We start from the raw sequence: 27,234 nt of genomic DNA, 5'->3' as shown, positions 1-27,234 counted from the left end.
AAACTCTACTGAACCTCTACACACACTCCATTACTCTACTGAAAGTCTACACACATTTAGTACTCTACTGAAACTCTACAAACACTCCATTACTATACTGAACCTCTACACACACTCCATTACTCTACTGAACCTCTACACACACTCCATTACTCTACTAAAACTCTACTGAACCTCTACACACACTCCATTACTCTACTGAAAGTCTACACACATTTAGTACTCTACTGAAACTCTACAAACACTCCATTACTATACTGAACCTCTACACACACTCCATTACTCTACTGAACCTCTACACACACTCCATTACTCTATTGAACCTCTACACACACTCCATTACTCTACTGAAACTCTACACACACTCCATTACTCTATTGAACCTCTACACACACTCCATTACTCTACTGAAACTCTACACACACTCCATTACTCTACTGAAACTCTACACACAATCCATTACTCTATAGAAACTCTACACACACTCCATTACTCTACTGAAACTCTACACACACTCCATTACTCTACTGAAACTCTACACACACTCCATTACTCTACTGAACCTCTACACACACTACATTACTCTACTGAAACTCTGGGAGAGAAAAAGAAGAAGGTGATGATGAAGATGCTGATGATGCTGATGATGAAGATAAAGATGATGATGAAGAAAATTTAGGAATAAAACATGAAAATTACAGAAATAAAGAAAAAATAAAAAATGAAAGAAAGAAAGACAAATAACAATGAGTTTAAATGTAAGAGAAAAAGAACATAAAGGCAGAGAGAGAATAAAAAGAGTCAGAGAAACAAAGATAGTAAAAAAAACAAGACACTAACATCTGAGAAAGAAAAAAAACAAAATAGAAAGGAGCAAGAAAGAGAGAGCGAATCATAAAGAGAGCAGCTACAGTAGCTCTGAGAGCCTCTGAGAAGGCGTATGTTTTAGAGAAGCTGATTAAAGAAGAGATGAAAACAGATTTTGTGGAGGCCTTGGGCCCTGAGCCTTGTCCCTCGAGAGCCAGCCGTATGCTCTGTGTGTCCTGCTGAGAGGAGCCTTCTACTGAGGGTGAAGGGGGCTGTTTCAACCTCTTCTGAGTTCACCCCTGCTGCCCCAACCCATCCTCCACATGATTTTGGACACCCCTTTTCATTTCCACCAATACAAGGTGCTCCCACTGCTGACAGAGCGCTGCCATGAGAACGAGACTTTGAGGAGCAGCCAGTTACCTTTACAGTTTGTAATTGTAGAGCTACAAAGAGATTGGACAGTGAGTGTAGGAAAAAAGGCAGTGGTTTTAATGTTATGGCTGATCAGTGTATGGTATAGTGTGTGTATTTATATATTTTTTTAAACTTGTACACATCATTGGAGGGTAGCTTTAAATATGGGTTTGCTTTAAAAAACCTTTCAGACTTTTATTTTGAAGAGTGTACCCTATTCCAGAGAAACAAGAAATAAACACTTTTTCCATCCCATTATAAAATGCAGCCATTTGCTATTTTCTGGAAACCCTTGGGTGCAGACCACTCTTGATGCAGCCCCTGTTATCTTCTCAGATCTCTCCGATGTGCAGTTGCCTGAGGAAGGCAATTTAAGGCTGTTTTCAAGCCCCTGTGTGTGTGTGATTCTCCAGAGGAAACCATTAGCTTCCCGCATTAATCAGAGGCAAACGCTTTACCCACATTTCAGCACATGAACTTCCACACAGCTTCCATCCCCTTGTACGGCTCAAAGGAAACAGGCAAAGGAAACCTACAGTAAGAGGTTCTAGCTGCACTGTGAAGCTCAGGATATTGACAAGTGAAAGTATTTGTAGAAATTTAGTCTCATCATGAGCTAGAGGCACCATATTTTACTGAAGTAAACCACTAATAAATTTCATTTAGATGTGACCTGGCTTCAAAAACGGAGTCATTAATTATGTCAGGACATTTAGTCTGAAGCACAGAAGCACACTACACACAGCAAATCAGAAAACCGTTATCTGTGGTTTATGTAGCAAACAAGTTGGCACTCGTACTGATCTAGCTGAAGATTCAGTAACCTTTCCAGCAGTGACCTGTAATCTATTAAAGCATCAACTTAATCCGTCTGCAGTTTCAGCTACAATAGCTAGAGCTCTAGCATACTCGCCACACACACACATTGTTTTACATGACACTCTTAAAAAAACACGTTTTTTCTTGATACAAATGGTGTATGTTCTGTGTTTTCTTTGCGTCAAAATCACACAAGAATGTTACTATATAATAATATTGTGGCGTTAACACAGGAATAGGTTAATGTTGTGGATTAAACACAAAGCCAGAAAACAGTTAACGTTGTTCAGTTAACACTCAGTAAGGAAAAGGTTAATGCTGTGGAGTAAATGCAAAGGCAAACCAAGCTGGTGTTGTGGAGCTACTATTTAGTCAGGTAAGGGTTAACATTGTGACGTTAGTGCCTGGTCATGTACAGATTAATGTTATGGCACTAATGGTCAGGCGAGAAAGGGTTAATATCATTGTGTAATGCTTTGACGCAGTAATATTAATATAGTAATTAATTAATAGTAATATTAATATTAATATTTTGAGCTTGTAAAATGATTTTCACTTTTAAATTCACAGCCTGTAGTTGTGTATCACCTTCTGTGTGTTTGTAAAAAAAATGCATACATGTTTCTGAATGTGTGAACGTATAAAAAATATATATATACACTCTAACAAAACCAAGTTTGTTATGTGTAATAAATATTTGCATCCGCTGAAATATTTCTGAGCATGTTTGAAAAAGATTTGCCCAACAATATATATATATATATATATATATATATACTCTCCCATGGGCCCACCACCTGTGGGAGAGGTAGTAATCCGGGTCTGGTGCATTGTGGATCGGGTGGTGGTCGGGGTCGGGGGCCCTGGTGTTCCGATCCTCGGTTACTGAAACTGGCTTTTGGAACATGGAACGTAACCTCTCTGGTGAGAAAAGAGCCTGAGCTGGTGCGCAAGGTTGAGAGGTACCGACTAGATATAGTTGGGCTCACCTCGACACACAGTATGGGCTCTGGAACCAATCTCCTCGAGAGGGGCTGGATGCTCTTTCACTCTGGAGTTGCCCAGGGTGAGAGGCGTAAGGCAGGTGTGGGCTTACTCATAGCCCCCCGGCTTAGCGCCTGTACGTTGGGGTTTACCCCAGTGGATGAGAGGGTAATTTCCCTGCGCCTTCGGGTTGGGGAAAGGGCTCTGACTGTTGTTTGTGCTTATGCACCGAACAGCAGTTCAGAGTACCATGCCTTCTTGGGGACCCTAGAGGGAGTGCTGGAGAACACTCATTCTGGGGACTCCATTGTTCTGCTGGGGGACTTCAACGCTCATGTGGGTAATGACAGTGAGACCTGGAGGGGCGTGATTGGGAGGAACGGCCCCGCTGATCTGAACCCGAGTGGTGTTCAGTTATTGGATTTCTGTGCTCGTCATAGTTTGTCCATTACGAACACCATGTTCGAACATAAGGGTGTCCACAAGTACACCTGGCATCAGGACACCCTAGGCCGCATTTCGATGATCGATTTTATAGTCGTATCATCTGACCTGCGGCCATATGTTCTGGACACTCGGGTGAAGAGAGGCGCTGAGCTGTCAACTGATCACCACCTTGTGGTGTGTTGGATCAGATGGCGGGGGAGGATGCCGGACAGACCTGGCAGGCCCAAACGTGTGTTGAGGGTTTGCTGGGAACGTTTGGCAGAGGAACCTGTCAGAAAGATCTTCAACTCCCACATCCGGCAGAGCTTCGACTGCATCCCGGGGGAGGCTGGTGACATCGAGTCCGAGTGGGCCATGTTCCGGACCTCCATTGTTGAGGCGGCTGAACGGAGCTGTGGCTGCAAGGTTGTCGGTGCCTGTCGGGGTGGCAATCCCCGCACTCGGTGGTGGACACCCCGGGTGAGGGGGGCTGTCAAGCTGAAGAAAGAGTCCTATCAAGCATGGTTGGCTCAGGGGACTCCAGAGGCAGCCGACAGGTACCGAGGAGCCAAGCGGCTCGCAGCCTCGGCGGTCGCTAAGGCAAAAACTCGGGTGTGGGAGGAGTTCGGTGAGAACATGGAAAACGACTTTCGGTCGGCTCCAAGAAGTTTCTGGCCAACCGTCAGGCGACTCAGGAGGGGAAAGCAGTATTCCACCAACACTGTATATGGTGGGGGTGGGGAAATGTTGACCTCGACTGGGGACGTCACCAGACGGTGGAAGGAATATTTTGAGGATCCCACCAGCACGTCTTCCGCAGAGGAAGCAGAGCTTGGGGACCCCGGGGGGGGGGGGGGGGGGGGTGGCTCAGGGGACTATCGTCTATCACTGGGGCTGAAGTGGCCAAGGTGGTAGGGAAACTCCTTGGCGGTAGGGCCCCGGGGGTGGATGAGGTTCACCCCGGGTTCCTCAAGGCTCTGGATGTTGTGGGGCTGTCCTGGTTGACACGTCTTTGCAGTGCCTCTGGACTGGCAGACTGGGGTCGTGGTTCCCCTTTATAAAAAGGGGGATCGGAGGGTGTGTTCCAATTATAGGGGGATCACACTCCTCAGCCTCCCCGGTAAGGTCTATGCGGGGGTACTGGAGAAGAGAGTCCCTCGGGGTATTCTGTGGGGGGTGCTCAGGGAGTATGGGGTACTGGGCTCTTTGTTACGAGCTATCCAGTCCCTGTACAAACAGAGCAGGAGTCTGGTTCGTATGGCTGGCAGTAAGTCAGACTGGTTTCCAGTCGGAGTTGGACTCCGTCAGGGCTGCCCGTTGTCACCGGTTCTGTTCACAATTTTTATGGACAGAATTTCTCGGCGTAGCCAAGTGGCGGAGGGTGTCCGGTTTGGTGGTCTCAGGATCCCATGTCTGCTTTTTGCAGATGATGTGGTCTTGTTGGCTTCATCGAGCCGGGACCTCCAGCTCCACCTCTTGCTGGACCAGTTTGCAGCCGAGTGTGAAGCGGTAGGGATGAGGATCAGTACCTCCAAGTCCGAGTCCATGGTACTCAGTCGGAAAAGGGTGGAGTGCTCTCTCCAGGTTGGAAGTGAGATCCTGCCTCAAGTGGAGGAATTTAAATACCTCGGGGTCTTGTTCACGAGTGAGGGAAAGATGGAGCGTGAGATTGACAGGCGGATCGGTGCAGCGTCAGCAGTAATGCAGGCTCTGTACCGGTCCGTTGTGGTGAAGAAAGAGCTGAGCAGAAAAGCAAAGCTCTCGATTTACCGGTCAATCTACGTCCCAACCCTCACCTATGGTCACGAGCTTTGGGTAGTGACCGAAAGAACGAGATCGCGGGTACAAGCGGCTGAAATGAGTTTTCTCCGCAGGATGTCTGGACTCTCCCTTAGAGACAGGGTTAGGAGCTTGGACATCCGGGAGAGACTCGGAGTGGAGCCGCTGCTCCTCCATGTCGAGAGGAGCCAGTTGAGGTGGTTCGGGCATCTGGTTCGGATGCCTCCTGGACGCCTTCCTGGAGAGGTGTTCCGGGCATGTCCAACGGGGAGGAGGCCCCGGGGCAGACCAAGAACACGCTGGAGAGACTATATGTCTCGACTGGCCTGGGAACGCCTCGGTATACCCCCGGAGGAGCTGGCGTCGGTGGCTGGGGAGAGGGAGGTCTGGGTTTCTTTGCTCCGACTGCTTCCCCCGCGACCCGGACCCGGATAAGCGGTGGATAATGGATGGATGGACATATATATATATATATATATATATATATATATATATATATATATATATGTGTGTGTGTGTGTGTGTGTGTGTGTGTGTGTGTGTGTGTGTGTGTGTGTTTTGCACGCGTAAAAATATTTTGTGTATTTGTGGTGAAAAACTGAGGATTTGATTCTGTTTTACGTCTGAATAGACTAACCAATCAGCACGCTGCAGCCCCACTAACCAATCAGCAAGATACAGCCCCACTAACCAATCAGCATGCTGCAGCCCCACTAACCCATCAGCAAGATACAGCCCCACTAACCAATCAGCACGCTGCAGCCCCACTAACCAATCAGCAATATACAGCCCCACTAACCAATCAGCACGCTGCAGCCCCACTAACCAATCAGCAAGATACAGCCCCACTAACCAATCAGCAAGATACAGCCCCACTAACCAATCAGCAAGATACAGCCCCACTAACCAATCAGCACGCTGCAGCCCCACTAACCAATCAGAAGGCAGCAGTCCCACTATCTTCTTGATCGCATTTTCAGTTCCATCTTAAATAATGCAGGTGCCAGAATGTAACTGCTGCATTATTTAAGGTGGAAATGGAAATGTGTGGAAGAAGGTGGAGAATAGGGAGCATCTTCTTAACGTCAGAGAACAGACTATGGCTAAAGCATGAGAAAAATCCACATAAAACATACAAGTCTTGGAATATTTAGTTACATATATATTCCTTTCTAACATATGGAATTAACTCACCTGTGTCCCAGAACAATCTTCCTCTGGCAAACAAGAACACACAAAATATTCTGTGCTGATTGGCTAGTGGGTTTGCAGCCTTCTGATTGGTTAGTGGGTCTGCAGCCTTCTGATTGGTTAGTGTGACTGCAGCATGCTGATTGGTTAGTGTGACTGCAGCCTTCTGATTGGTTAGTGGGTCTGCAGCCTTCTGATTGGTTAGTGTGACTGCAGCATGCTGATTGGTTAGTGTGACTGCAGCCTTCTGATTGGCTAGTGGGTCTGCAGCCTTCTGATTGGTTAGTGTGACTGCAGCATGCTGATTGGTTAGTGGGTTTGCAGCCTTATAATTGGTTAGTGAGACTGCAGCATGCTGATTGATTAGTGGGTCTGCAGCCTTCTGATTGGTTAGTGAGACTGCAGCATGCTGATTGGCTAGTGGGTTTGCAGCCTTATAATTGGTTAGTGAGACTGCAGCATGTTGATTGGCTAGTGGGTTTGCAGCCTTATAATTGGTTAGTGAGACTGCAGCATGCTGATTGGTTAGTGGGTCCGTAACCTTCTGATTGGTTAGTGAGACTGCAGCATGCTGATTGGTTAGTGGGTCCGCAGCCTTCTGATTGGTTAGTGTGACTGCAGCATGCTGATTGGTTAGTGGGTCCGCAGCCTTCTGAATGGTTAGTGAGACTGCAGCATGCTGATTGATTAGTGGGTCTGCAGCCTTCTGATTGGTTAGTGAGACTGTGACATGCTGATTGGCTAGTGGGTTTGCAGCCTTATAATTGGTTAGTGAGACTGCAGCATGCTGATTGGCTAGTGGGTTTGCAGCCTTATAATTGGTTAGTGAGACTGCAGCATGATGATTGGTTAGTGGGTCCGTAGCCTTCTGATTGGTTAGTGACACTGCAGCATGCTGATTGGTTAGTGGGTCCGCAGCCTTCTGATTGGTTAGTAAGACTGCAGCATGCTGATTGATTAGTGGGTCCGCAGCCTTCTGATTGGTTGGTGAGACTGCAGCATGCTGATTGATTAGTGGGTCTGCAGCCTTCTGATTGGTTAGTGAGACTGCAGCATGCTGATTGGTTAGTGGGTCTGCAGCTTTCTGATTGGTTAGTGTGACTGCAGCATGCTGATTGGTTAGTGGGTCCGCAGCCTTGTGATTGGTTGGTGAGACTGCAGCATGCTGATTGGTTAGTGGGTCTGCAGCCTTCTGAATGGTTAGTGAGACTGCAGCATGCTGATTGGTTAGTGGGTTTGCAGCCTTATAATTGGTCAGTGAGACTGCAGCATGCTGATTGGCTAGTGGGTTTGCAGCCTTATAATTGGTTAGTGAGACTGCAGCATGATGATTGGTTAGTGGGTCCGTAGCCTTCTGATTGGTTAGTGAGACTGCAGCATGCTGATTGGTTAGTGGGTCCGCAGCCTTCTGATTGGTTAGTAAGACTGCAGCATGCTGATTGATTAGTGGGTCCGCAGCCTTCTGATTGGTTGGTGAGACTGCAGCATGCTGATTGGTTAGTGGGTCTGCAGCCTTCTGAATGGTTAGTGTGACTGCAGCATGCTGATTGATTAGTGGGTCCGCAGCCTTCTGATTGGTTGGTGAGACTGCAGCATGCTGATTGGTTAGTGGGTCTGCAGCCTTCTGAATGGTTAGTGAGACTGCAGCATGCTGATTGGTAAGTGGGTCCGCAGCCTTCTGATTGGTTAGTTAGACTGCAGCATGCTGATTGGTTAGTGGGTCTGCAGCCTTCTGATTGGTTAGTGGGTTTGCAGGATGTTGATCTGTTAGTGGGGCTGAAGCGTGCTGATTGGCTAGTCAGTTCAGGCGTAAAAACAGAGTCAAAATCCGTGCTTGTTACTTCAGTGTTGCTCACGAACCTAGGAAGTGCGTGTTTGTCCTCAGACCTCACCGTTTTTCATCACATATACACAAACTATTCGTATGTGAACTCTTTGTAAGTGTGCAATATCTGGGTGTGCAAACCTTTTTTAAGCAAATAAGCTTAAAATATCTCTGCAGATGCACGTCTTTATTACACATTCACATATATATTTTTTTACAAGTTCACATATTGAGATGTGTATGCCTTTTTTTCACAAGCACACAAAAGGTGATATAGAACTACAGGCTGTGAAAATATTTCTGAAAATCATTTTACAAGCTCAACATATGAATGACTTTTTTTGATCCCATAGTGCCCTCACTGCCCACTCAGTCACACCTACCTTGTTTTTCATTTTACAGAGGTACATTTTATAGATGTCAGGAGCTCATCTGTTGCGGCACAGTTTGTGTTGGTCGTTGGTCATCAGTGGTCACTGGTGGACTATTTACTATAATTATTTATAATTTCAGCCTGCAGCTGGTTCTAAGCAGAACCATGTCCTTTACTGAAGAACCCTCTTTTTAAAGAGTATACTAGAAAGTGTTTGCTTGATAACATTACAATATATTTGCCTTCACCATTCCACCTTAAATAGAGCTGCAGTTACATTTTTCACTCATTGCCTCATTTAAGGTAGAATGGAAAAATCAGAAAGAACCCAAGTGATTTTAAACCATGTTGTGCATCCTGTTGAAACCCTTGTTAAAAGTTTACACTTTGTGGTCTGTTAATTGGGCGAGAGGCTTACTCACCCAAGGGGCTTCTCCAGTCGACTGGCCGGTGACCCCACGATCTCGCCCAGAGTGCAGAACATCTGGCCAAGGAAATCCTGGAGAAGCAGGTGGAAGGGAGGGGAGAGAGAGAGGGTGGGAGGTGGAGGGTAATGGGATTTGGTTTAGATCTAAGGTGTGAAGCTTTTTATGTTCCCCACTCCCTACAGCTCTCTGCACTAGCTACAGTAATAGATTGAAAGGCTTTAGACGTACGTTGCCTTCTGAGGGCTTCCAGGAGCGAGGGCAGGGCAGCCATGTTAACAACAGAGCACAGCATGTAACAGAAAGGATAAGACACAAACAAAATGGTGGCCGTAAAACAAGCCCAGGACTCAGTTACTGTACAGCCAAGGACGGTTAAATCAGGATGTGGGGATGGGCTATTCCAGCTAGACTTCATAAGAACAGGAGTTTATAAGACATATATTACCTGTTAGTTCATAATTAATGAATTGTGAACTAATGAAATCTTTATTAATAATAATTTAATATTGTACCATGACATTATAAGACACATCAATATATTTTTTAATATCTTCAGCATTTTGATTTGCTCTGATCCTAAATGACATAATTTCTGCTCTAGGCTCCTCCCACTCTTGCAATCACGCCTTTTCATTAGTGTTAATGCATGTGTTATTTTGTTACACATCTTTTCCCATTTGTGTGGGTTCCTAAAATGCATTATTTATGAATTTACAGCTTTGATTTTGGATAGAAATTTTCATTGTTAAAGAAATACCATTATATTAACACATACTTTCATATATAGTCTGTTATATAGTGAGTATAATATAGTAATTAATGACAATTAGCTCTAATCACAGGATGTATTCATAAATACCAATTAACAGCTAATAGATATCTTATAAACTGTCGTTATTATAAAGATTTACCAGGTCTCCTAGTGGTGAAGACTAGTTGGCAACAACCAATGGATGACAATGGAACGACATGCAAACCAGCTAGTATCCAAATATACGTGATTGATAATCTAGGTCGATTCTGATTGAATACTATGAATGGTTTGTGCTTTTTGTGTCCACTCTGGTCTCCAAGCGAAAGCCTTTGCTCTCTAAGCAGACGTAACAAACACTGCACTAAAACCAGCGTGAAGCTAAAAGAGTGGCCTAGATACGGTCAGTGTGGATTCAAAAAGCGTCAATAATACACTGTGTACATGTATATTACATGAGGACACTTCAGAAAGCAATACATTCAAGCCATAAATATTTAGAGCTGAAAGTGAAATGAAATCAAATGTCTACTCTGTAGCCATCTTAAGTATTGAATGTAATACAGACTGTGTTTCCCAGGGAGGTTACATCCTTTATATTCTATTACATTCAACAATATATTTAGATACGCAGCGCTGAAACTGATTTGCATGTTGATTTTTTATTTTATTTTATTTTTGGCCAGCTCATGTAGACACTACTCACGTGTTTTGAGAGGTCTGGACTTTTTGAGTCGACATCATATCTGAAAAAATAGATAAATAAATAATTGACATTGGTAAATCATCGTATTTGGATTAGTCTCAGAATACACAGTCAAATGGATACAGACCTGGTTTCAGCTAAATATCTGCCTCAATTGTTTTCCTCTCTGTGAGTGATATTCTGAACAGTGCTTCTTGAACAGTGCTTAATTAAAGCACAAAAACATGACATTTAATGTTTTATCTTATTAGCTTCATGATATTACTGGGCCAGGATTATGTTTTACCACCACATTTCATCACTTATTCTTTCTACAAAACCTAATAATTCATTTGAAGCTGGGAACGCTTGATTCACTTGTTAAAGAGAATTTGCCTTCTGTATGTTTGCTGTTTTCACTCCCAAGAGTGGCTTTTTTGGCCCAGTATGTTGTCCATTATTTCAATGTATCTGCAGACAACACAATTCCACTCTACATCAATCCAATTCTAATGAAACTGAGCTCAAAATAGTGAGTTGAGAACACCGAGGGTGCAGCAATAAACAGTGTTTATTGACAATAATTGGTCAAAGCCTATGTGGTGGTATCATTAAGAAACAGCACATTTTTTGAATGATATCTCCACATGGGCCAATTATTGTTCATAGGTCAAGGACATGTTGGAATCTCTGGACACTTTGATGATTCAGGTTTCGATGCTAATATACTGCAGCATACGTCAATACAAACACTCTACCTTGACCCAGGCTTGACCCCATCATTGCTGTCAAGGCCCTTCCTATGTTTCTTATAAACTCAAATTGACTACAAAGGCATTCTTTATCCGAACTGCAGTGTGCCCAGTGTTTTTGACAGTGGCAGGCTTCAGTTTCAGAATGAGCATGAGTCATGTTCATCAAGTGTGGCACTGAAACCACTGCGTACAAGTCAAAATGGATTCATAAATCACGGCTTTTGGAATGGGTTAGACACTGTACAGGTCATTTGTTTGAATACGAGAGCTGATGGAGTATAACAGCTCTGGGACTTTTAACTGTCCATGTATCACTCCTCTTTACAGGAGTGTTCTATTAGCCATTAACAATATCAGAGAAGAGGGAGATTTAAAGGGATCACTACACGCTTTAGAGCTACGTTGTGCTTCAGGCAGGTTTATATCGTTAGCCTGTGCTCAGTCGGCTGAGCAGACTCCACTGAAAATGCCATTATATCTAGGTCAGGACGCTCTCTCCACTCCACTTCCGTGATGGAGGGCATTTTTTTCAGTTGTGGATCCTTGCAAAGATACAGTTGAAAAATTTTTAACTGAAGGGGATCAGCCCATAAACAGTGGCCATGAAAATTCTCTGCCTGAAGTAGTTGTCATTAGCAGATGTTAAAGAACAGTTACCAGCCTGTGGTAAAGTAGACCTACACAAAGTAACAAGCTAATGTGCAGGGATGTGCGTGTTGATTGGCAACAAACTATTCCCAGTCCAGTTGTGGAGTTATTTGTAAACATTAACGTGAACAGACTTTTATTATTGTTGCACAAGGTGCAATGAAAGTGTGTGAACCATAATCAGAATCTGTTACTTTTTCCTGTATAATATTTATAATTATTTTCAGTCCTCAGATCTTGGCTTGTGCCTATGACCTAACCCCTGCTGTGTTGATACTGAGTAAAACAGCACTCCCTCTTGTGTAATACTACACAATTGTAGTATAAAAATGTATTATTATCAAGATATGACACACATGACATAATGAATAATTCAATATGGGGAAAGCACTCAATAATTGCAGCTCAACGCACAGCTTCAGACTTTTACATCTTTAAAGAAGGGAGTTGGGTTCCTGGGTTAATAGACTGGTCGAACTAATCATGACCTGTTACACTTCATCTTCCAGCACAAAGAGAACAGGGTAAGGGTGATATATAAGTGTATGCCTTTGGGGAGATTGCTAAGCTTTGTGTCTCTATAAAGATTGGAAAGATTGGAAATCATAGCAACACTGATTAACCCCTTCATACCTCAGAAGGCTAGAGGTTTCTAATTATATCCGGTTCATGAGCTTACTGAGCAGGTCACAGCGTCCATTCAGGGCCAGTGAAACCCTACATAAACTCAGTGGCATCTTTGAAAGCAAACGTAAAGGCATTCAGAGTAATTACGGATCACACCCTGTATTTAGTTTTCAGACTTGACCAAGCATCCTACACTGTTTTGTCAATGAACACATTCACAAGAGGCTCCTAGGAGTGTGGAGGCTGACTGATTGTGAGTAATGGAGCTTCTGAATGGGGATTCTGTAAACAGCAAGGAAAGGGGAGAACACATTTCTCTAGATCAGTTATTTTCAGGGAACAGTACTGATGTAATCTGCCTAAAACATTAGCTCATACCCACACCGGCAGCTTGCAGAGGAATGTATTTTTTAAAAATTCAGGTACCACTTTAGAATAAGACTACACTTCTAAATGTTTACAAATTTGCTTAGTAATGGTTATTAATTATGTTGTAAATGCATTAAAAGTAATTAATAATCATTTATAACACATAGATAGAAAGTGCAACAGTGACCTGCTGTTTGCCAAATAGTGAACCCACATCCATCTACACTGTTAAATCTCAGATCTCTGGATTCTTACTATATTTCGTTTTCTCCATCAGTCGACATTAACCCTGTCAGAGTTTAGCCCTTGAAAAACCAGGTATAATCTATTAACCTTAGGTAGAATGTCGTTTTGTAGTCACCGATGATAATGTGGTGCACGTTGACACAAAATTACTAAATTCACATTCTAAAGTCTCAGCTTATTCTTCACCTTGACATTTTCCAAGTTCTCAAAAGACAAAAAAAAAAAAAGAGCTCACTGTTTCCCTCTTTATTTCTGTTCGAAATGATTATTAATGCCTTTTAAGGATTTTCACACAAGGTCATTAGTGAAAGTTTGGAGTATGGAGTTAAAAATTGTGATTTGAAGATGTACATCAGCTTTTGAATGTAAATGTTTAAAGTGCAAATACAAAAAGTGTGAAACATTAATATTGGGGTCTTGTCGTTTGATTTTTGCTTTCATTTTGTATTTTTAATTTATTCATTCATTCATTCATCCATTCATTTTGGAGGTTTGATTACACTGCTCCCTGAATCACAATCGTACAGTGTGTCTTTGACAGTGAGTTTTGACTGTTATTGCATCTGAAGTCTGGCAGCAACTGAAGTCACTTCCTGCTCTTGACTGCTTGACGCTCTCGTGTCTAAAAAGCTCATTCAATCCTTTAATGAAGTGTTCTCAAAGTTTAACCACAAGCAATCAGAGAAGACAGGGTCTTTTATTGTGAAAACTGTGTAACGAGGCAGTTAGACACTCCAGGTTTTGCTCCTGGGCTCCCCCTACAGTTGCAGATTGTAATTAATTTTCACAGCACTCTCCGGAAATTTTGGAGGTTGTTCTTACCCTCCTCCACCAGTTACATAGTTCTGTCTCTGCAGTGCTGAGCCAAGAACAGCAATGACAGGGGCTTTATCCTCCCTAGTACAAGTCAGTGAAACATCATAGTGATTTTGAAGCTGTAATTCTAGGCTAAAAATACTACCTAGTGTTCCTTTAAACAAAACCTTAGCATCAACACTGTTTTGTAAACAACAAATCCATCTGTATTTCATTGAAGTCCATGTCCTTGAGTGATTTTATCAAGGCGCCACCCACCTCTGCCCAGTGGCTGTCATTTGTAAAGGAATGTCTGTGTAAGAGTAAATGGTGCAAACACATCTGGAAAACACCATTTTGCCCAATAGCATCATCAGGAGACAACTCACAGGTCAAAGCGAAGATTCTGCTTCTCCTCAAAGAAGTAGTCCAGGATAAACTTCCGGACAAAGTCGGGATGTAACGTGTTGTCGATCACCTCCGTTCTTCCAAACTGGAAAATGAATGGAGTGCAGAGAGGTGGTCAAGGAGGACAGAGATCGGAGACAGATGTTGAGATGGAGGGGGAGGGCAAAGGGGAACAGAGAGGACCAGAGAGAAAGAGATAGAAATTGAGAAGAATGGGATAAAGGAAGGGAAAGAGAAGAAACACAATAGTCAGAATCTGGAGAGAAAAGAGATAAGAGTCACAGAGGAAACCACAGCCTCAATTCAGCAATGAACAGGCAATTTAGTCTTTCCTTCCCTCACTTTGGGCTTTACTGATAGTGTGGAGGTTTACTGAAGGCAGCGGTGAACATGGGTCTGAATGAGATGGAACATCATTTCAGAACAGGATTCCAACTCAAAACTACATCATTTCCTAGGACTGTATTCAGTGGGGAAATGGGGAGTATAGTTTTGAAGTGAGTGTGAAATAAAGTTTGGTAAATCCACCTTTACTCAGTTCACAGCAGGTTCAGCCAATGGGAAATCAGTGTACTGAAAGGCCCCCTCTGTCTCCATGGTAACAGGTCATAGCACATTGTGTTTTCAATGTGAAAGCAGCTACTTATGTTTATGGCAATAATAAAGGCAGTAATGCTGTTTTGATTTCAGTAAAAAATATCATTTTGACAATCCATGACTCACTAGTGAGTTCCTTACTGGAATCTTCAATTCCACCTTAACACCGGAACACTGTACGTATTGTGTAAATTTGAAGTTATTTTACATGTTTTAAACAATAGAAAAATTCCAGATCATGTGTTAAATATCATCTTTTATCATTCATTCATTCCTCATTCCATAAAAACTGCTTGTGAGACCCGTCCGCCCAGTGCTGTGCCTTCAAATAGAGAGTGGGGGAAACTTATGCGAGTCTAGTTAAAGTAGGATTCTACAAAATATATCATGACATTTAACCCAATTCCAATCAAACGAACTGTAAACCATACATTGTAATATTTCAATGGTTAAATAAAATAAAATTATACAAATTATGTAATATGGGTGGCACGATGGCGACTGTCTGTGAGGAGTGTGGTGTGTTCTCACTGTGTCTGCATGGGGTTCCTCCGGGTGACTGTCTGTGAGGAGTGTGGTGTGTTCTCCATGTGTCTGTGTGGGTTTCCTCCAGGCGACTGTCTGTGAGGAGTGTGGTGTGTTCTCTCTGTGTCTGTGTGGGTTTCCTCTGGGTGACTGTCTGTGAGGAGTGTGGTGTGTTCTCCCTGTGTCTGCGTGGGTTTCCTCCGGGTGACTGTCTGTGAGGAGTGTGGTGTGTTCTCACTGTGTTTGCATGGGTTTCCTCCAGGTGACTGTCTGTGAGGAGTGTGGTTTTTTCTCCCTGTGTCTGTGTGGGTTTCCTCCAGGCAACTGTCTGTGAGGAGTGTGGTGTGTTCTCCCTGTGTCTGCGTGGGTTTCCTCTGGGTGACTGTCTGTGAGGAGTGTGGTGTGTTCTCTCTGTGTCTGTGTGGGTTTCCTCTGGGTGACTGTCTGTGAGGAGTGTGGTGTGTTCTCCCTGTGTCTGCGTGGGTTTCCTCCGGGTGACTGTCTGTGAGGAGTGTGGTGTGTTCTCACTGTGTTTGCATGGGTTTCCTCCAGGTGACTGTCTGTGAGGAGTGTGGTGTTTTCTCCCTGTGTCTGTGTGGGTTTCCTCCAGGCAACTGTCTGTGAGGAGTGTGGTGTGTTCTCCCTGTGTCTGCGTGGGTTTCCTCTGGGTGACTGTCTGTGAGGAGTGTGGTGTGTTCTCCCTGTGTCTGCGTGGGTTTCCTCCAGGTGACTGTCTGTGAGGAGTGTGGTGTGTTCTCCCTGTGTCTGCGTGGGTTTCCTCCGGGTGACTGTCTGTGAGGAGTGTGGTGTGTTCTCACTGTGTTTGCATGGGTTTCCTCCAGGTGACTGTCTGTGAGGAGTGTGGTGTTTTCTCCCTGTGTCTGTGTGGGTTTCCTCCAGGCGACTGTCTGTGAGGAGTGTGGTGTGTTCTCTCTGTGTCTGTGTGGGTTTCCTCTGGGTGACTGTCTGTGAGGAGTGTGGTGTGTTCTCCCTGTGTCTGCGTGGGTTTCCTCCGGGTGCTCCGGTTTCCTCCCACAGTCCAAAAACACACGTTGGTAGGTGGATTGGCGACTCAAAAGTGCCCGTAGGTGTGAGTGTGTGAGTGAATGTGTGTGTGTGTGTTGCCCTGTGAAGGACTGGCGCCCCTTCCAGGGTGTATTCCCACCTTGCACCCAATGATTCCAGGTAGGCTCTGGACCCACCGTTACCTTGAACTGGATAAGCGCTTACAGATTATGAATGAATGAATGAAATGATGTATTATTTTTAATAAGTGAACTGTGATGTTAAAAACATCTCCATGTGTGAAAAACAAAATGTTGGTGTTTGTTTACAAGCTGCTGTTTTGAATGCAATTTTATGGTTCTGTACAAGGAATATATCATGAAAACAATCCCATGTTCGCTGCTTCTGCATATTCACTTGAGGATCTGGAGCCCACCAACTCACACACTGTGAAACTAGACCAAACTGTCGTTTTTTTTTTTTTTTGTTTTTTTTTGTGGCCTGCTTAAGTCAGTAAACACGGATTGCAATATGCAGCTCTGTTTTTGACATCGACTTATGGCATAGACTTAAGAATAGTCCCGCCTCCTTGTCTGAGTCTCTCCAATCACAGCACAGGACCCGTGTTGATGTGAGAGTGCAAAGACAAGCTTAAACAGAGCAAAACAAACACAACATGCGCAGATAAGTAACAGTACTGAGTACAAACTGTGAAAGATAAAACGGAGAAGAAAGAGAACCAAGTGAAAACGGCTAAAATTGAAAGCCTCACTTTGGGAAATTCTGAAATAACACAGAAAACGTGTAAACAGCACTCTTCCATTAAATAATGCCACAGTTCTGATGGCCGACTCACTAAAGTAAAACTGTACTTTTTTGTATGAGCCAAAGAGAGAGAAAGAGATGGTGAGGAGCTTCTGGAGTCTTCCAGGCCTAATTAGGACCAAAGCCCTGATGCATCTCAGCTGAAGAGCTCAGGAGCATGGGGACAATTACAGCTGCTTAATTAGGGCCCATTCACCCAACAGAACCCAGCATGGAGCTCTGTCCTCTGTTATTTTACCACATTCGCCTCAGTGAAACCAGACAAAATAATTGTAATTGTCCACTCATTCACCCTTTGTGTTAAGTTCATTTAAAAGAGCTTCAGCCTAAACTTTGGTGCTGAAGAAATGGACCAGGCCTGGGATACAACACTTCCCTCCCGGGCTTAGCCAGTGTTCGTATTACAGCATTTATCATGAATTATTTAACATTAGAAAAAGATCTGTTAGAGTAAATAAACAAAAAGACCACCCTCCAACTCCACGGTCATGAACCGCTTTATAAGAGAGTGTCTGAGGAAGAGTCCAGCAGCCGCAGCAGAATGAGATTAAACTTAGCACTGATTTAGCTCCTGCAAAGTAACGGAATCAGAAGTGGCCCCCAACGGTGGCACAGCATCCGGCATTTCCCCCGTCTCTCAAGCTGTATGTCTTTGCTTCGTAATGAGATCTCAAGTGCCCATTCCCAGTAAACCAACCGTGCAATATGTCTGATCCCAATGTTTCCCTCTGAAAACATTAACACAGCGAGTGTTGAAATGAAATGGAGGCGAAGTTTGTTTTTCATTACAGCGCGGAGCAAAAGTCAGAGTCCACTTTTCATTTCTTTTATTTCCAGTCAGAAGGCCACTTTTTGCAGGAGGTATAGCTGAGATTAGATATTACATAGCCCAGGAGTGTCCAAAACTGGAGTTCAAAAGGGATTAAAGCGTCTAGCAAAAATGGAACTCCGAACAAAATGTGTAAAACCTGGCAGAGCTCCAGAAAAAATATCCTCATCAGATAAACAGCGCTTAAAATCTTTATCTCAGAGAGTCAGGTGTTGAAGATATAAAGGAAATAGACACAAAAGCAGATAATGTGCTAATCAAACTAAGAAGCTGAAGGGCTGGATGTTTTATAACCAATGTTATTAAGGAACACGCTTGTTATTACACTCTTGTAACGACATTGCTATATCACCATAGTTACATGTATTAATTCCACTAATTCTCTTTAAGCTCAAATGTCAGTGTGTGGTCAGTATTAGCCATTTGTTATGTTAGCATAGCTATTATTACCTTTTTGTACACAATGTCTACACTGACTTTACTATGCTGTCTCTATGTACCCCATCTTTACAGCGCAGTAGGCAGGCTCTCGGCTCTCTGATAAACAAAGGCTAATTAGAAAATAAATAGTAGTGCTGCAATAAACGCCATGCTACGTAGAGCCCTACATTCCCTCTCAGAGCCTGTGCTAAAACCTGCTCTAGGTTTGATTATTCTCTAGTTACTGTAGCAGGCTCATTAGCACGTCACGTAATTACTCACGGATTTAAGCCAGAACTAGAAAGAAGTAAAGGTCCAACAGTGGTGTAAAGCTATTGCAGCTGCATATTTTAGTTTTTGTGGTATAAAAAGCTTTAAGCTTCCTTTCAGTTCATCAATGGAAATAGCCCACTGTATTTGTGATGTCACTAAATCAATCATATTCATACCAGTCTACAGTTTTGTTTGGACTTACCCATTCAGTTTTACTTCCCTGAGCCAAACATGCTCCATTCCACACCATTCATGCACGAAAAACACAGAGCTGCAAAACCCGCCTGTTTTAAATTTCTTGTTTTTGTGATGTCATAAACACCAATACATGTATGGGGTTATTCATCTACAGTTTACTAGTTCAGCCCCGCCCATTCTCCATTAACTGCTCGGGCCATGCCCCCTAACATGGAACCATGTTTACAGTTGATCAGTTTAGCCCCGCCCCAAACACAAAAACATCACCCAGCAAAACATACGCCAGTAAATATACAGTAAGGAGTATGCTAATCTAGTCTGTTCTAAATTCACTGATTTTGTGATGTCACAATAATACATTTTCATATTTCTGTTAATTCATTGATTACCCCCATACACACTCTGAAACACACAAACACACACACACACGTATGTAGACATGTCTTTTGCTTCCTGACCACTCTGTAATTCATACAAAATATCAATGCGTTATGTATTATTGTATATATATTCAACCCACTCCACCCATAATACACTGAAGCTATATAGAGTGTTTCATGTCTGATTTTGTTAATGAGGCGCTTTACAGAGCAGCCAATGAGAACAGCGTTAATTTACATACAGTCCTCTTAAAGCCCCAGTGGTGCTCAGGTAAAAACACAGTAGATATTTAAATATAGATATGCTTTGACATTCTTCTCCAAATTGGGCTTTAATATGAGACTCCTACAAAAAAAAAAAGGTTTAATTCACAGCAGCGCTGCATGGGTGGTCTGTAAATGTGTGAGGTGGACTTCTGCGTGCCACAGACACACTAAAGAAAGTCGGTAAATTAGGAGTTCGTTAGATGCCCACACACTGTGGACTAATCTGATGAGCATCGGATGTGAGACTCCTTGTCCTGGACACACACACACGCACATTTAAAAACACAATCCACAAAACAGAAGAAATGGTCATCTGTCTGGGTGACAAAACCCACACAGCCACACACTGACAGTAAAGCAGCGTGGGCTGGAGACAGTGTTTCTGCTCCAACAAGCCCACCCACATTAAAGGACAGTCTTTCAGTGAGCGTCACCGTGCTCTTCAGCCTCAATGCGACACTAGAAATGGAACCTGGCTTCATGTGACTGTGGCATGAACACATTAGAGCTTTGGTGAATCTCCTCAACCACTCACACACGTTTGGGTCCAGATTTGTCTTCTTTAGTCCTGGAACTACAGGGTTATGAGTCACCAGAAGCAATAGAATGGAACTGGTTCACTCACTCACATATTCACTCATTCACTCACTCACATACACAAACACTTACTCACTCAGACAAATGCACACTTACACACACACACTCAGTCACCCACTCACAAATACTAATTCATACTTACTTTCTTACTCATTCACTCACATGCAGAAATATTCACTCAGTCACCTCCTAAAAAATACTCATTCACACAACCACTCACACACATACTACTACATACTCACTCACATATACTCACCCACTCATACTTTCTCATTCTCTCACTTACTCACACACAATACTCACTCACTCATTCATTCACATGCACAAAAATGCACTCACTCACCTCCTCACACATACTCATTCACACACACACATATACCTCATTCATTCATTCATTCACTCACTCACTCAATCACATGCACAAATAGTCATATATATATATATATATATATATATACTCACACACTTGCACAAATATGCACTCACTCACTCACACTCTCATAATCCCCCACTCATACTCACTCACTCACTCACTCACTCACTCACGTTAAAGAACTGATCCAGAAGGGGGCACTATACACTGTTCGCATCAAAAATAACTGTTAAGGAATTCGTTTTTTTTTTTTCTTTTGACCCAAAAGTGCCAATTTGACATTTCGGTGCATTCCTGACCAGCACTGTCCAGCTCGGACACATAGCATTTTCAACTGGACACTATAATATGTACAGACCCAAAATTAGACTGAACATAAACTGTAACACATGTCAAATCTGGCAACAGAACACTTCTGTGAGAGGTGAATTGTGTCGTTCTAATAGAACATTTAGAAAATGTTATAAACAACGAGCCATTCCTCTTAGATTGTGGTGGCCTCCAGAGGTTAATCCACTCACAGCGGCCACGTCTTCGGCAGGGGACGCGACAGAGGCAAGAAGAGGAACCACTTTCGGTAGCTAGAACACCTAGCTGTCCAAACTTTACACCTCCTCCAGACTCCGCTGACAGAACAGAGGGCTGTTGCTTGGGGATTGCGCCGGCAAAGGGCCGGATTGCATGGGAAACTCTTCAGAAAAAGTGTCCCACAATCCAGCAGCTTTAAGAAAAGGAACATAGGATGCATAGGAAAAAGAGAGAATAGGTCACAGCTGTCACCGCTGCTTTAAACCACAGAACATCTGCATATAGAAAGTAAGTGAGGGAAGCACTGCATAGTGACAGTGAATGGAATCAGGACTAATCACCTCCTGCTATATATTCAGAGAGAAAGTGTGTGTGTGTGTGTGTGTGTGTGTGTGTGTGTGTGTGTGTGTGTGTGTGTTTGGCATGGGTGGGGAGAGATTTATGAAAATACCACCTTAAGAAAGAGAGCCGTTACTATGGCAATCACTTAGCTGAGCAGTATATAGAAGAAATGACTCAAGTAGGAGAAAGTAAACTTATTATTGAAGATGTCCATTGTTCTGAGAACAAAAGCAGCTACGTTCTTGTCTATTTCCTCTTCCTAGCAATCACTTCTTGATCTACACATCCTTTCAGACCCACATCACTGAGCTGTGTTGCTTCTTAGAGGAACCCCTGTGGATTTCTTCAGATAAAGCAAGAGCAGGGATGGTTTTCTTCAGTCTTTCAAAGAGGTAGGTTCTTCTGACTGGTCTTGAATGGATGTTAAGACTGATTTATGTTCATATGTAAGATCAGTCCCAGACAGCGAGCATATATCCGTCCACTGCCATAAAAAGGCTGGCACTCCACTGACTGTAGACCACTGCTGGTCCACCATGGGACCACTCAGATTACTCTCCTGTACAGGATATAACTCATTTATAATCTCCTCAAACAGATTTTACATTCACAGAGACTTTTATTCTGGAAAACACACTAATACAAATATTACCAACAACTCTGAGAGATATAGTAATGAGTATAAGACTGATATAAAATGATTAAATGGATTAAAATTATTTACTAATCTTATTTATAAACAATAACAAAAAGAACCTAATGAAGGAAAAAATGTAAATTGGACTGTGAATGGAAAAGTGCTAAAATGTAGCATTTTGTCTAAAATTCTGTTTAATCAGCAGCAGTCCACCCAGAAAACGCTGTGTAAAACACTAGTGGACCTCCAACTTTTACCTCAGTGGGTCAACAGTGGTCTGCCGTCTCCTGGCTGTCAGGGGTGTGGTGACCTACGCTGTTGTGAGAGTGTATAGTTGTGTGTTGGTGTGTTTGTGTAGCTCTGTAATTACAGCCAGGAAAGGAACAAATACTACAATCATACATATTTTGTTTACAAATTGATGACCAAAAAAACATTCATTAACAACTTATTTTTTCACAACGAAAACACCAAAATAAAAATTTGAATCAATTTTTCGAAATTTTCTAAATAAAAACATTTGAAAACGAGAAAATTAGTTTTTTGCCAATAAATCACACCTAACTGATAATTCATTCATTCATTCATTATCTGTATGCGCTTATCCAGTTCAGGGTCACGGTGGGTCCAGAGCCTACCTGGAATCATTGGGCGCAAAGCGGGAATACACCCTGGAGGGGGCGCCAGTCCTTCACGGGGCACCACAGACACACATTCACTCATACACACCTACGGACACTTTTGAGTCACAAATCCACCTACCAACGTGTGTTTTTGGACTGTGGGAGGAAACCGGAGTACCCGGAGGAAACCCACGCAGACACAGAGAGATCACACCACACTCCTCACAGACAGTCACCCGTAGGAAACCCACGCAGACACAGGGAGAACACACCACACTCCTCACAGACAGTCACCTGGAGGAAACCCACGCAGACACAGGGAGAACACATCACACTCCTCACAGACAGTCACTCGGAGGAAACCCACACAGACACAGGGAGAACACACCACACTCCTCACAGACAGTCACCCGGAGGAAACCCACGCAGACACAGGGAGAACACACCACACTCCTCACAGACAGTCACCCGGAGGAAACCCACGCAGACACAGGGAGAACACACCACACTCCTCACAGACAGTCACCCGGAGGAAACCCACGCAGACACAGAGAGAACACACCACACTCCTCACAGACAGTCACCCGGAGCGGGAATCAAACTCACAACTTCCAGGTCCCTGGAGCTGTGTGACTGCGACACTACCTGCTGCACCACCATGCCACAAGGTACTACATAATTATCACTAAAAGTACAAACAGTGTAAATGTACCTTTTAAAGGTACAGCATTGTTTTTAAAGTTTAGTCGTGTTCCCTAAAGGTACATTGGGTCTGTTCCAAAACCTATGAGCTGTCTACATAGAGAACATATTACATCACAGTGTGCACACCACCGGCACGTAGGCTGTCCCAGTTCTTAGATTCCTCATTATGCTGCCTACTGGAGTACCTTAATCCAGCCAAATTGTAAGGCGGAATTGAACATTTCCTCAGCCGTGAAGGCAATCCCATGATGCAACGCGAGTGCAACTCCCATCAATATTTCTCTTCTCCCAGAGCAAACATGATTAAAATCATGATAAAAATGAGAAGACTAGAATCCATCGCACTCAAACACAGCGGCACCGGTTGCGTCCTGTGGGTGGGAACAAGCCATGGCACAATCGTATTAGACCACTGCCTACTTACACAGCTGACTACAAGGTCACTAAGGAGTCTAATTAGGCAGCTCACTGACCTGTTATCTCATCCAGAAGGAGCAGTGAGTATTTGTGTATATACTTATATAACTATCTAAAATAATATAACATCATTCCTGGAGAATAAATGAGGCATAAGAAGTCGATACAACACAGTGTACATGGCCACACAGACCACAGCAACTCGGACTCATCCGCAGGTTGAACATGTGTAGGTTCCCGCTCTCTCAGTTTCATATAATAACTCCAGGTTTGGAAGCTCTCACATATTTCGAGTGGAGTATGTTGCATCAGGTCTCAGAAAGAGCTCCTGAAGATGAGTTAACTTGGGTTTAATGGCCATTGAGTGGAAAGTAAACAAACGACAGTTTCGCAGCGGTGTGGTTTTCCCTGGAAAATCACCTTCCACACAGGACCCGCTCTTTTGTCTCCTAATGGCTTTCTGAACGTTCAGGCTAATCAGACTAGACGTGCTACGCTTGCCCTGCAGCCTGTGTCATAAACAACAAACAACCGCTAAACAAATGATGACAAACCAGGCCATTAAGGCCAGCATTTTCCACTCTGATCGCTCCACTTCCTTAATGGCAACCCCTCTCCTTTAACTCCCACTGAGCGACGGTGCACCGCTAATAAAAATAGAAGGCTAAGAGGCGAGGCACGGCCATGTTTTATTACACTGCCTAGCTGTCATTGCCCACACACACACACACACACACACACAGAGATCAGTGTGCAGCAGGTGAAGTATCTCTCCTAGTACAAGCGGTTACTGCAGCAAAGGAGAGGGAACATAATTATTACTTGTAACTTATAATTTAAATCATTAAAGTAATTATTCATAACATTGACATGAATTACATTGTAATAAGCATGTTCATACATGTCGTGTGCACACTGTTACATGTATGTCGAGAGGTGAAGCTGGTGAGGGGATGAGGAAGCCTTAAGAAAGAGCAGCTGTTACGCTGGCAGCCTCAGTGTTCAGAACAACGGAGCGAAACCGACAGCACTCTTCCACACAGTCTGCTCTTCACACTAAAGACAAGGTGGACTGCCTCATCCCTGCAGCAGCGAGACGAGAAACACGACGCCCGTCCTCTGTCTGAGCGTTAGAGGCAGACAGAGCCGAGCCGAGGCAGTGGAAGAGTGTTGCTTGTTAGCAGGGGAGTGCTCAGGGGGCTTTGACATTAGAGAGAGAGAGAGAGAGCTTCTGAAACAGGAGGACGTTTGACCACATGCAGCTACACTGCCTTTCACACAGGTCACTCACTAAGACCGAGCGGAAGCATAGCAACACTTCAGCGCAAAGGAGACTTTTGTCTTTGAAAGTAGGTGTGTGTGTGTGTGTATGCACACATCTATGAGCCTCTACCAGGTGAGGTGCTGGTGTGTGATGATCAGTTCTGCTTCTACTCTTCTCTGAGGTACAGGACAGAGGTTCATCACTCCAGAGAACACAGTTCTGTTCCACAGCCCAGTGCCGGAGGGCTTTAAATCCCACTAGCCCCTCCCCCCTAAAGGCGGAGTCTGGATGTGGGAAACACTGAAAATCTTCCTTTAACTGACTTCACATTCACCATTATTTTTTGCTAGCTTTTGTTAGCTTTTTTTTTTTTGGAACAATGTAAAACAAACAGCTCGTACCTTAATGACTTTGAAGGGAAATGAAATGGATGGTGTTCTCTGATGTTTGCTCAGAGCTGAGCACGGTGCAGGTTTATTCTGTGTTCTTTTTATTCTTTATTGAAACCTGAAGTGGGTTTTTAAAGTAACACTTGGTAAGATTAGTTTTTTGTTTAAGCTCCTGGGCTCCCCCTACAGTTGAACTTTTACAGCACTGTCCTGAAATCAAGGGCACGGGGTGGGGGTGGTTTCCTTCCCTCTTCCAACAGTTACCTAGTGCAGTTTTTGCAGCGCTCAGCCCAGAGTAGCAATGACAATTGTGTGTGTGTGTGTGTGTGTGTGTGTGTGTGTGTGTCTGTGTGTATGTGTGTCTGTGTGTGTGTGTGTGTGTATGTGTCTGTGTGTCTGTATGTGTGTACCAGAATCATCTTGTGGAGACCAAATCCTCCTTATAAACTCATATTAAAAAAAGTGTTATGGTTAAGTTGTGAAAGGAAAAAAAGTGTGTGTGTGTGTGTGTGTGTGTGTTTGTGTGTGTGTGTGTGTGTGTGTGTGTGTGTGTGTCTGTGTCTGTGTGTGTGTGTGTGTGTGTCTGTATGTATGTGTGTGTCTGTATGTGTGTACCAGAATCATCTTGTGGGGACTAAATCCTCCTTATAAACTCATATTAAAAAAAGTGTTATGGTTAAGTTGTGAAAAGAAAAATGTGTGTGTGTGTGTGTGTGTGTGTGTGTTTCTGTGTGTATGTGTTTCTGTGTGTGTGTGTGTGTGTCTGTGTCTGTATGTGTGTGTGTCTGTGTCTCTGTGTGTGTGTGTGTGTGTGTGTGTGTGTGTTTCTGTGTGTATGTGTTTCTGTGTGTGTGTGTGTGTGTCTGTGTCTGTATGTGTGTGTGTCTGTGTCTCTGTGTGTGTGTGTGTGTGTGTGTGTGTGTGTCTGTATGTGTGTACCAGAATCATCTTGTGGGGACCAAATCCTCTTTATAAACTCATATTAAAAAAAGTGCTATGGTTACGTTGTGAAAGGAAAAAAGTGTGTGTGTGTGTGTGTGTGTGTGTGTGTGTGTGTGTGTTTACCTCTCTCCACTGCTTGGTCTCAATTCCTTGTGTGTAGAGGACACACACTGTGGAGAGAGAGAAGAACAGGATTAACATATGGTCTGTACACAGCTTGTGTGTGTGTGTGTGTGTGTGTGTGTGTGTGTGTGTGTGTGTGTGTGTGTGTGTGATGACTTCAGAAGCAGTTGAGCAGCAGCAGTGGGGAGAGAGAGAGAGAGAGAGAGAGAGAGAGAGAGAGTGAGAGAGAGAGAGAGAGAACAGAAACAGCTGCAGCTCAGTTTGTCTCCATCACTAACTCACTGTCAGAGAAAGATATCAACTCTCTCTCTCTCTCTCTCTCTCAGGGTCTGTCTCACACTTACATAAATATACCCTGATTTCAGGAAGCCTGTATCTGAAAGCTCCTTCAAAGCATGTTGCCCTGTCCAATAATGTTGGGTTAGTGGCAGTTTGCAAAGATACAGTGACTTGGAAGGAGCTTGTTTAAGACCCACTCTCTCTCCCTCCCTGTCTTTCGCTGTTGTCTCATTATCAGTCATCCTTCTTTTTTTCCCTGTCTCTATTCCCCCTTCTTCAGTGAGTGTTGAATAAAGACACTGACAGGCTGTTGCTCTCAGCCTCTCTCCCCCCCTCTGCTCCTCCAGCTTCAAAGAACTTCTC

At 43.6% G+C, this 27,234-nt stretch overlaps 1 protein-coding gene across 1 annotated transcript in view; it reads right to left on the bottom strand.

The window, feature by feature from the left end:
- cpne5b (copine Vb) overlaps positions 1-27,234 on the bottom strand; it is a 188,113-nt gene that overhangs the window by 112,871 nt on the left and 48,008 nt on the right. Inside the window, exons 3-6 of the mRNA XM_066672265.1 lie at positions 26,593-26,639; positions 14,315-14,418; positions 10,507-10,546; positions 9,044-9,120 (exon numbers count right to left, since the gene is read on the bottom strand). Coding sequence (XP_066528362.1) covers positions 9,044-9,120; positions 10,507-10,546; positions 14,315-14,418; positions 26,593-26,639 — 268 coding nt within the window. The remainder of the gene's footprint in view (positions 1-9,043; positions 9,121-10,506; positions 10,547-14,314; positions 14,419-26,592; positions 26,640-27,234) is intronic.

Source organism: Hoplias malabaricus, chromosome 5 (genome assembly GCF_029633855.1).
Source record: "Hoplias malabaricus isolate fHopMal1 chromosome 5, fHopMal1.hap1, whole genome shotgun sequence".
NCBI classification, from domain to species: Eukaryota; Metazoa; Chordata; class Actinopteri; order Characiformes; family Erythrinidae; genus Hoplias; species Hoplias malabaricus.
The sequence above is the reverse complement of the archived record's forward strand: the minus strand, read 5'-3'. Positions and strand labels throughout refer to the sequence as shown.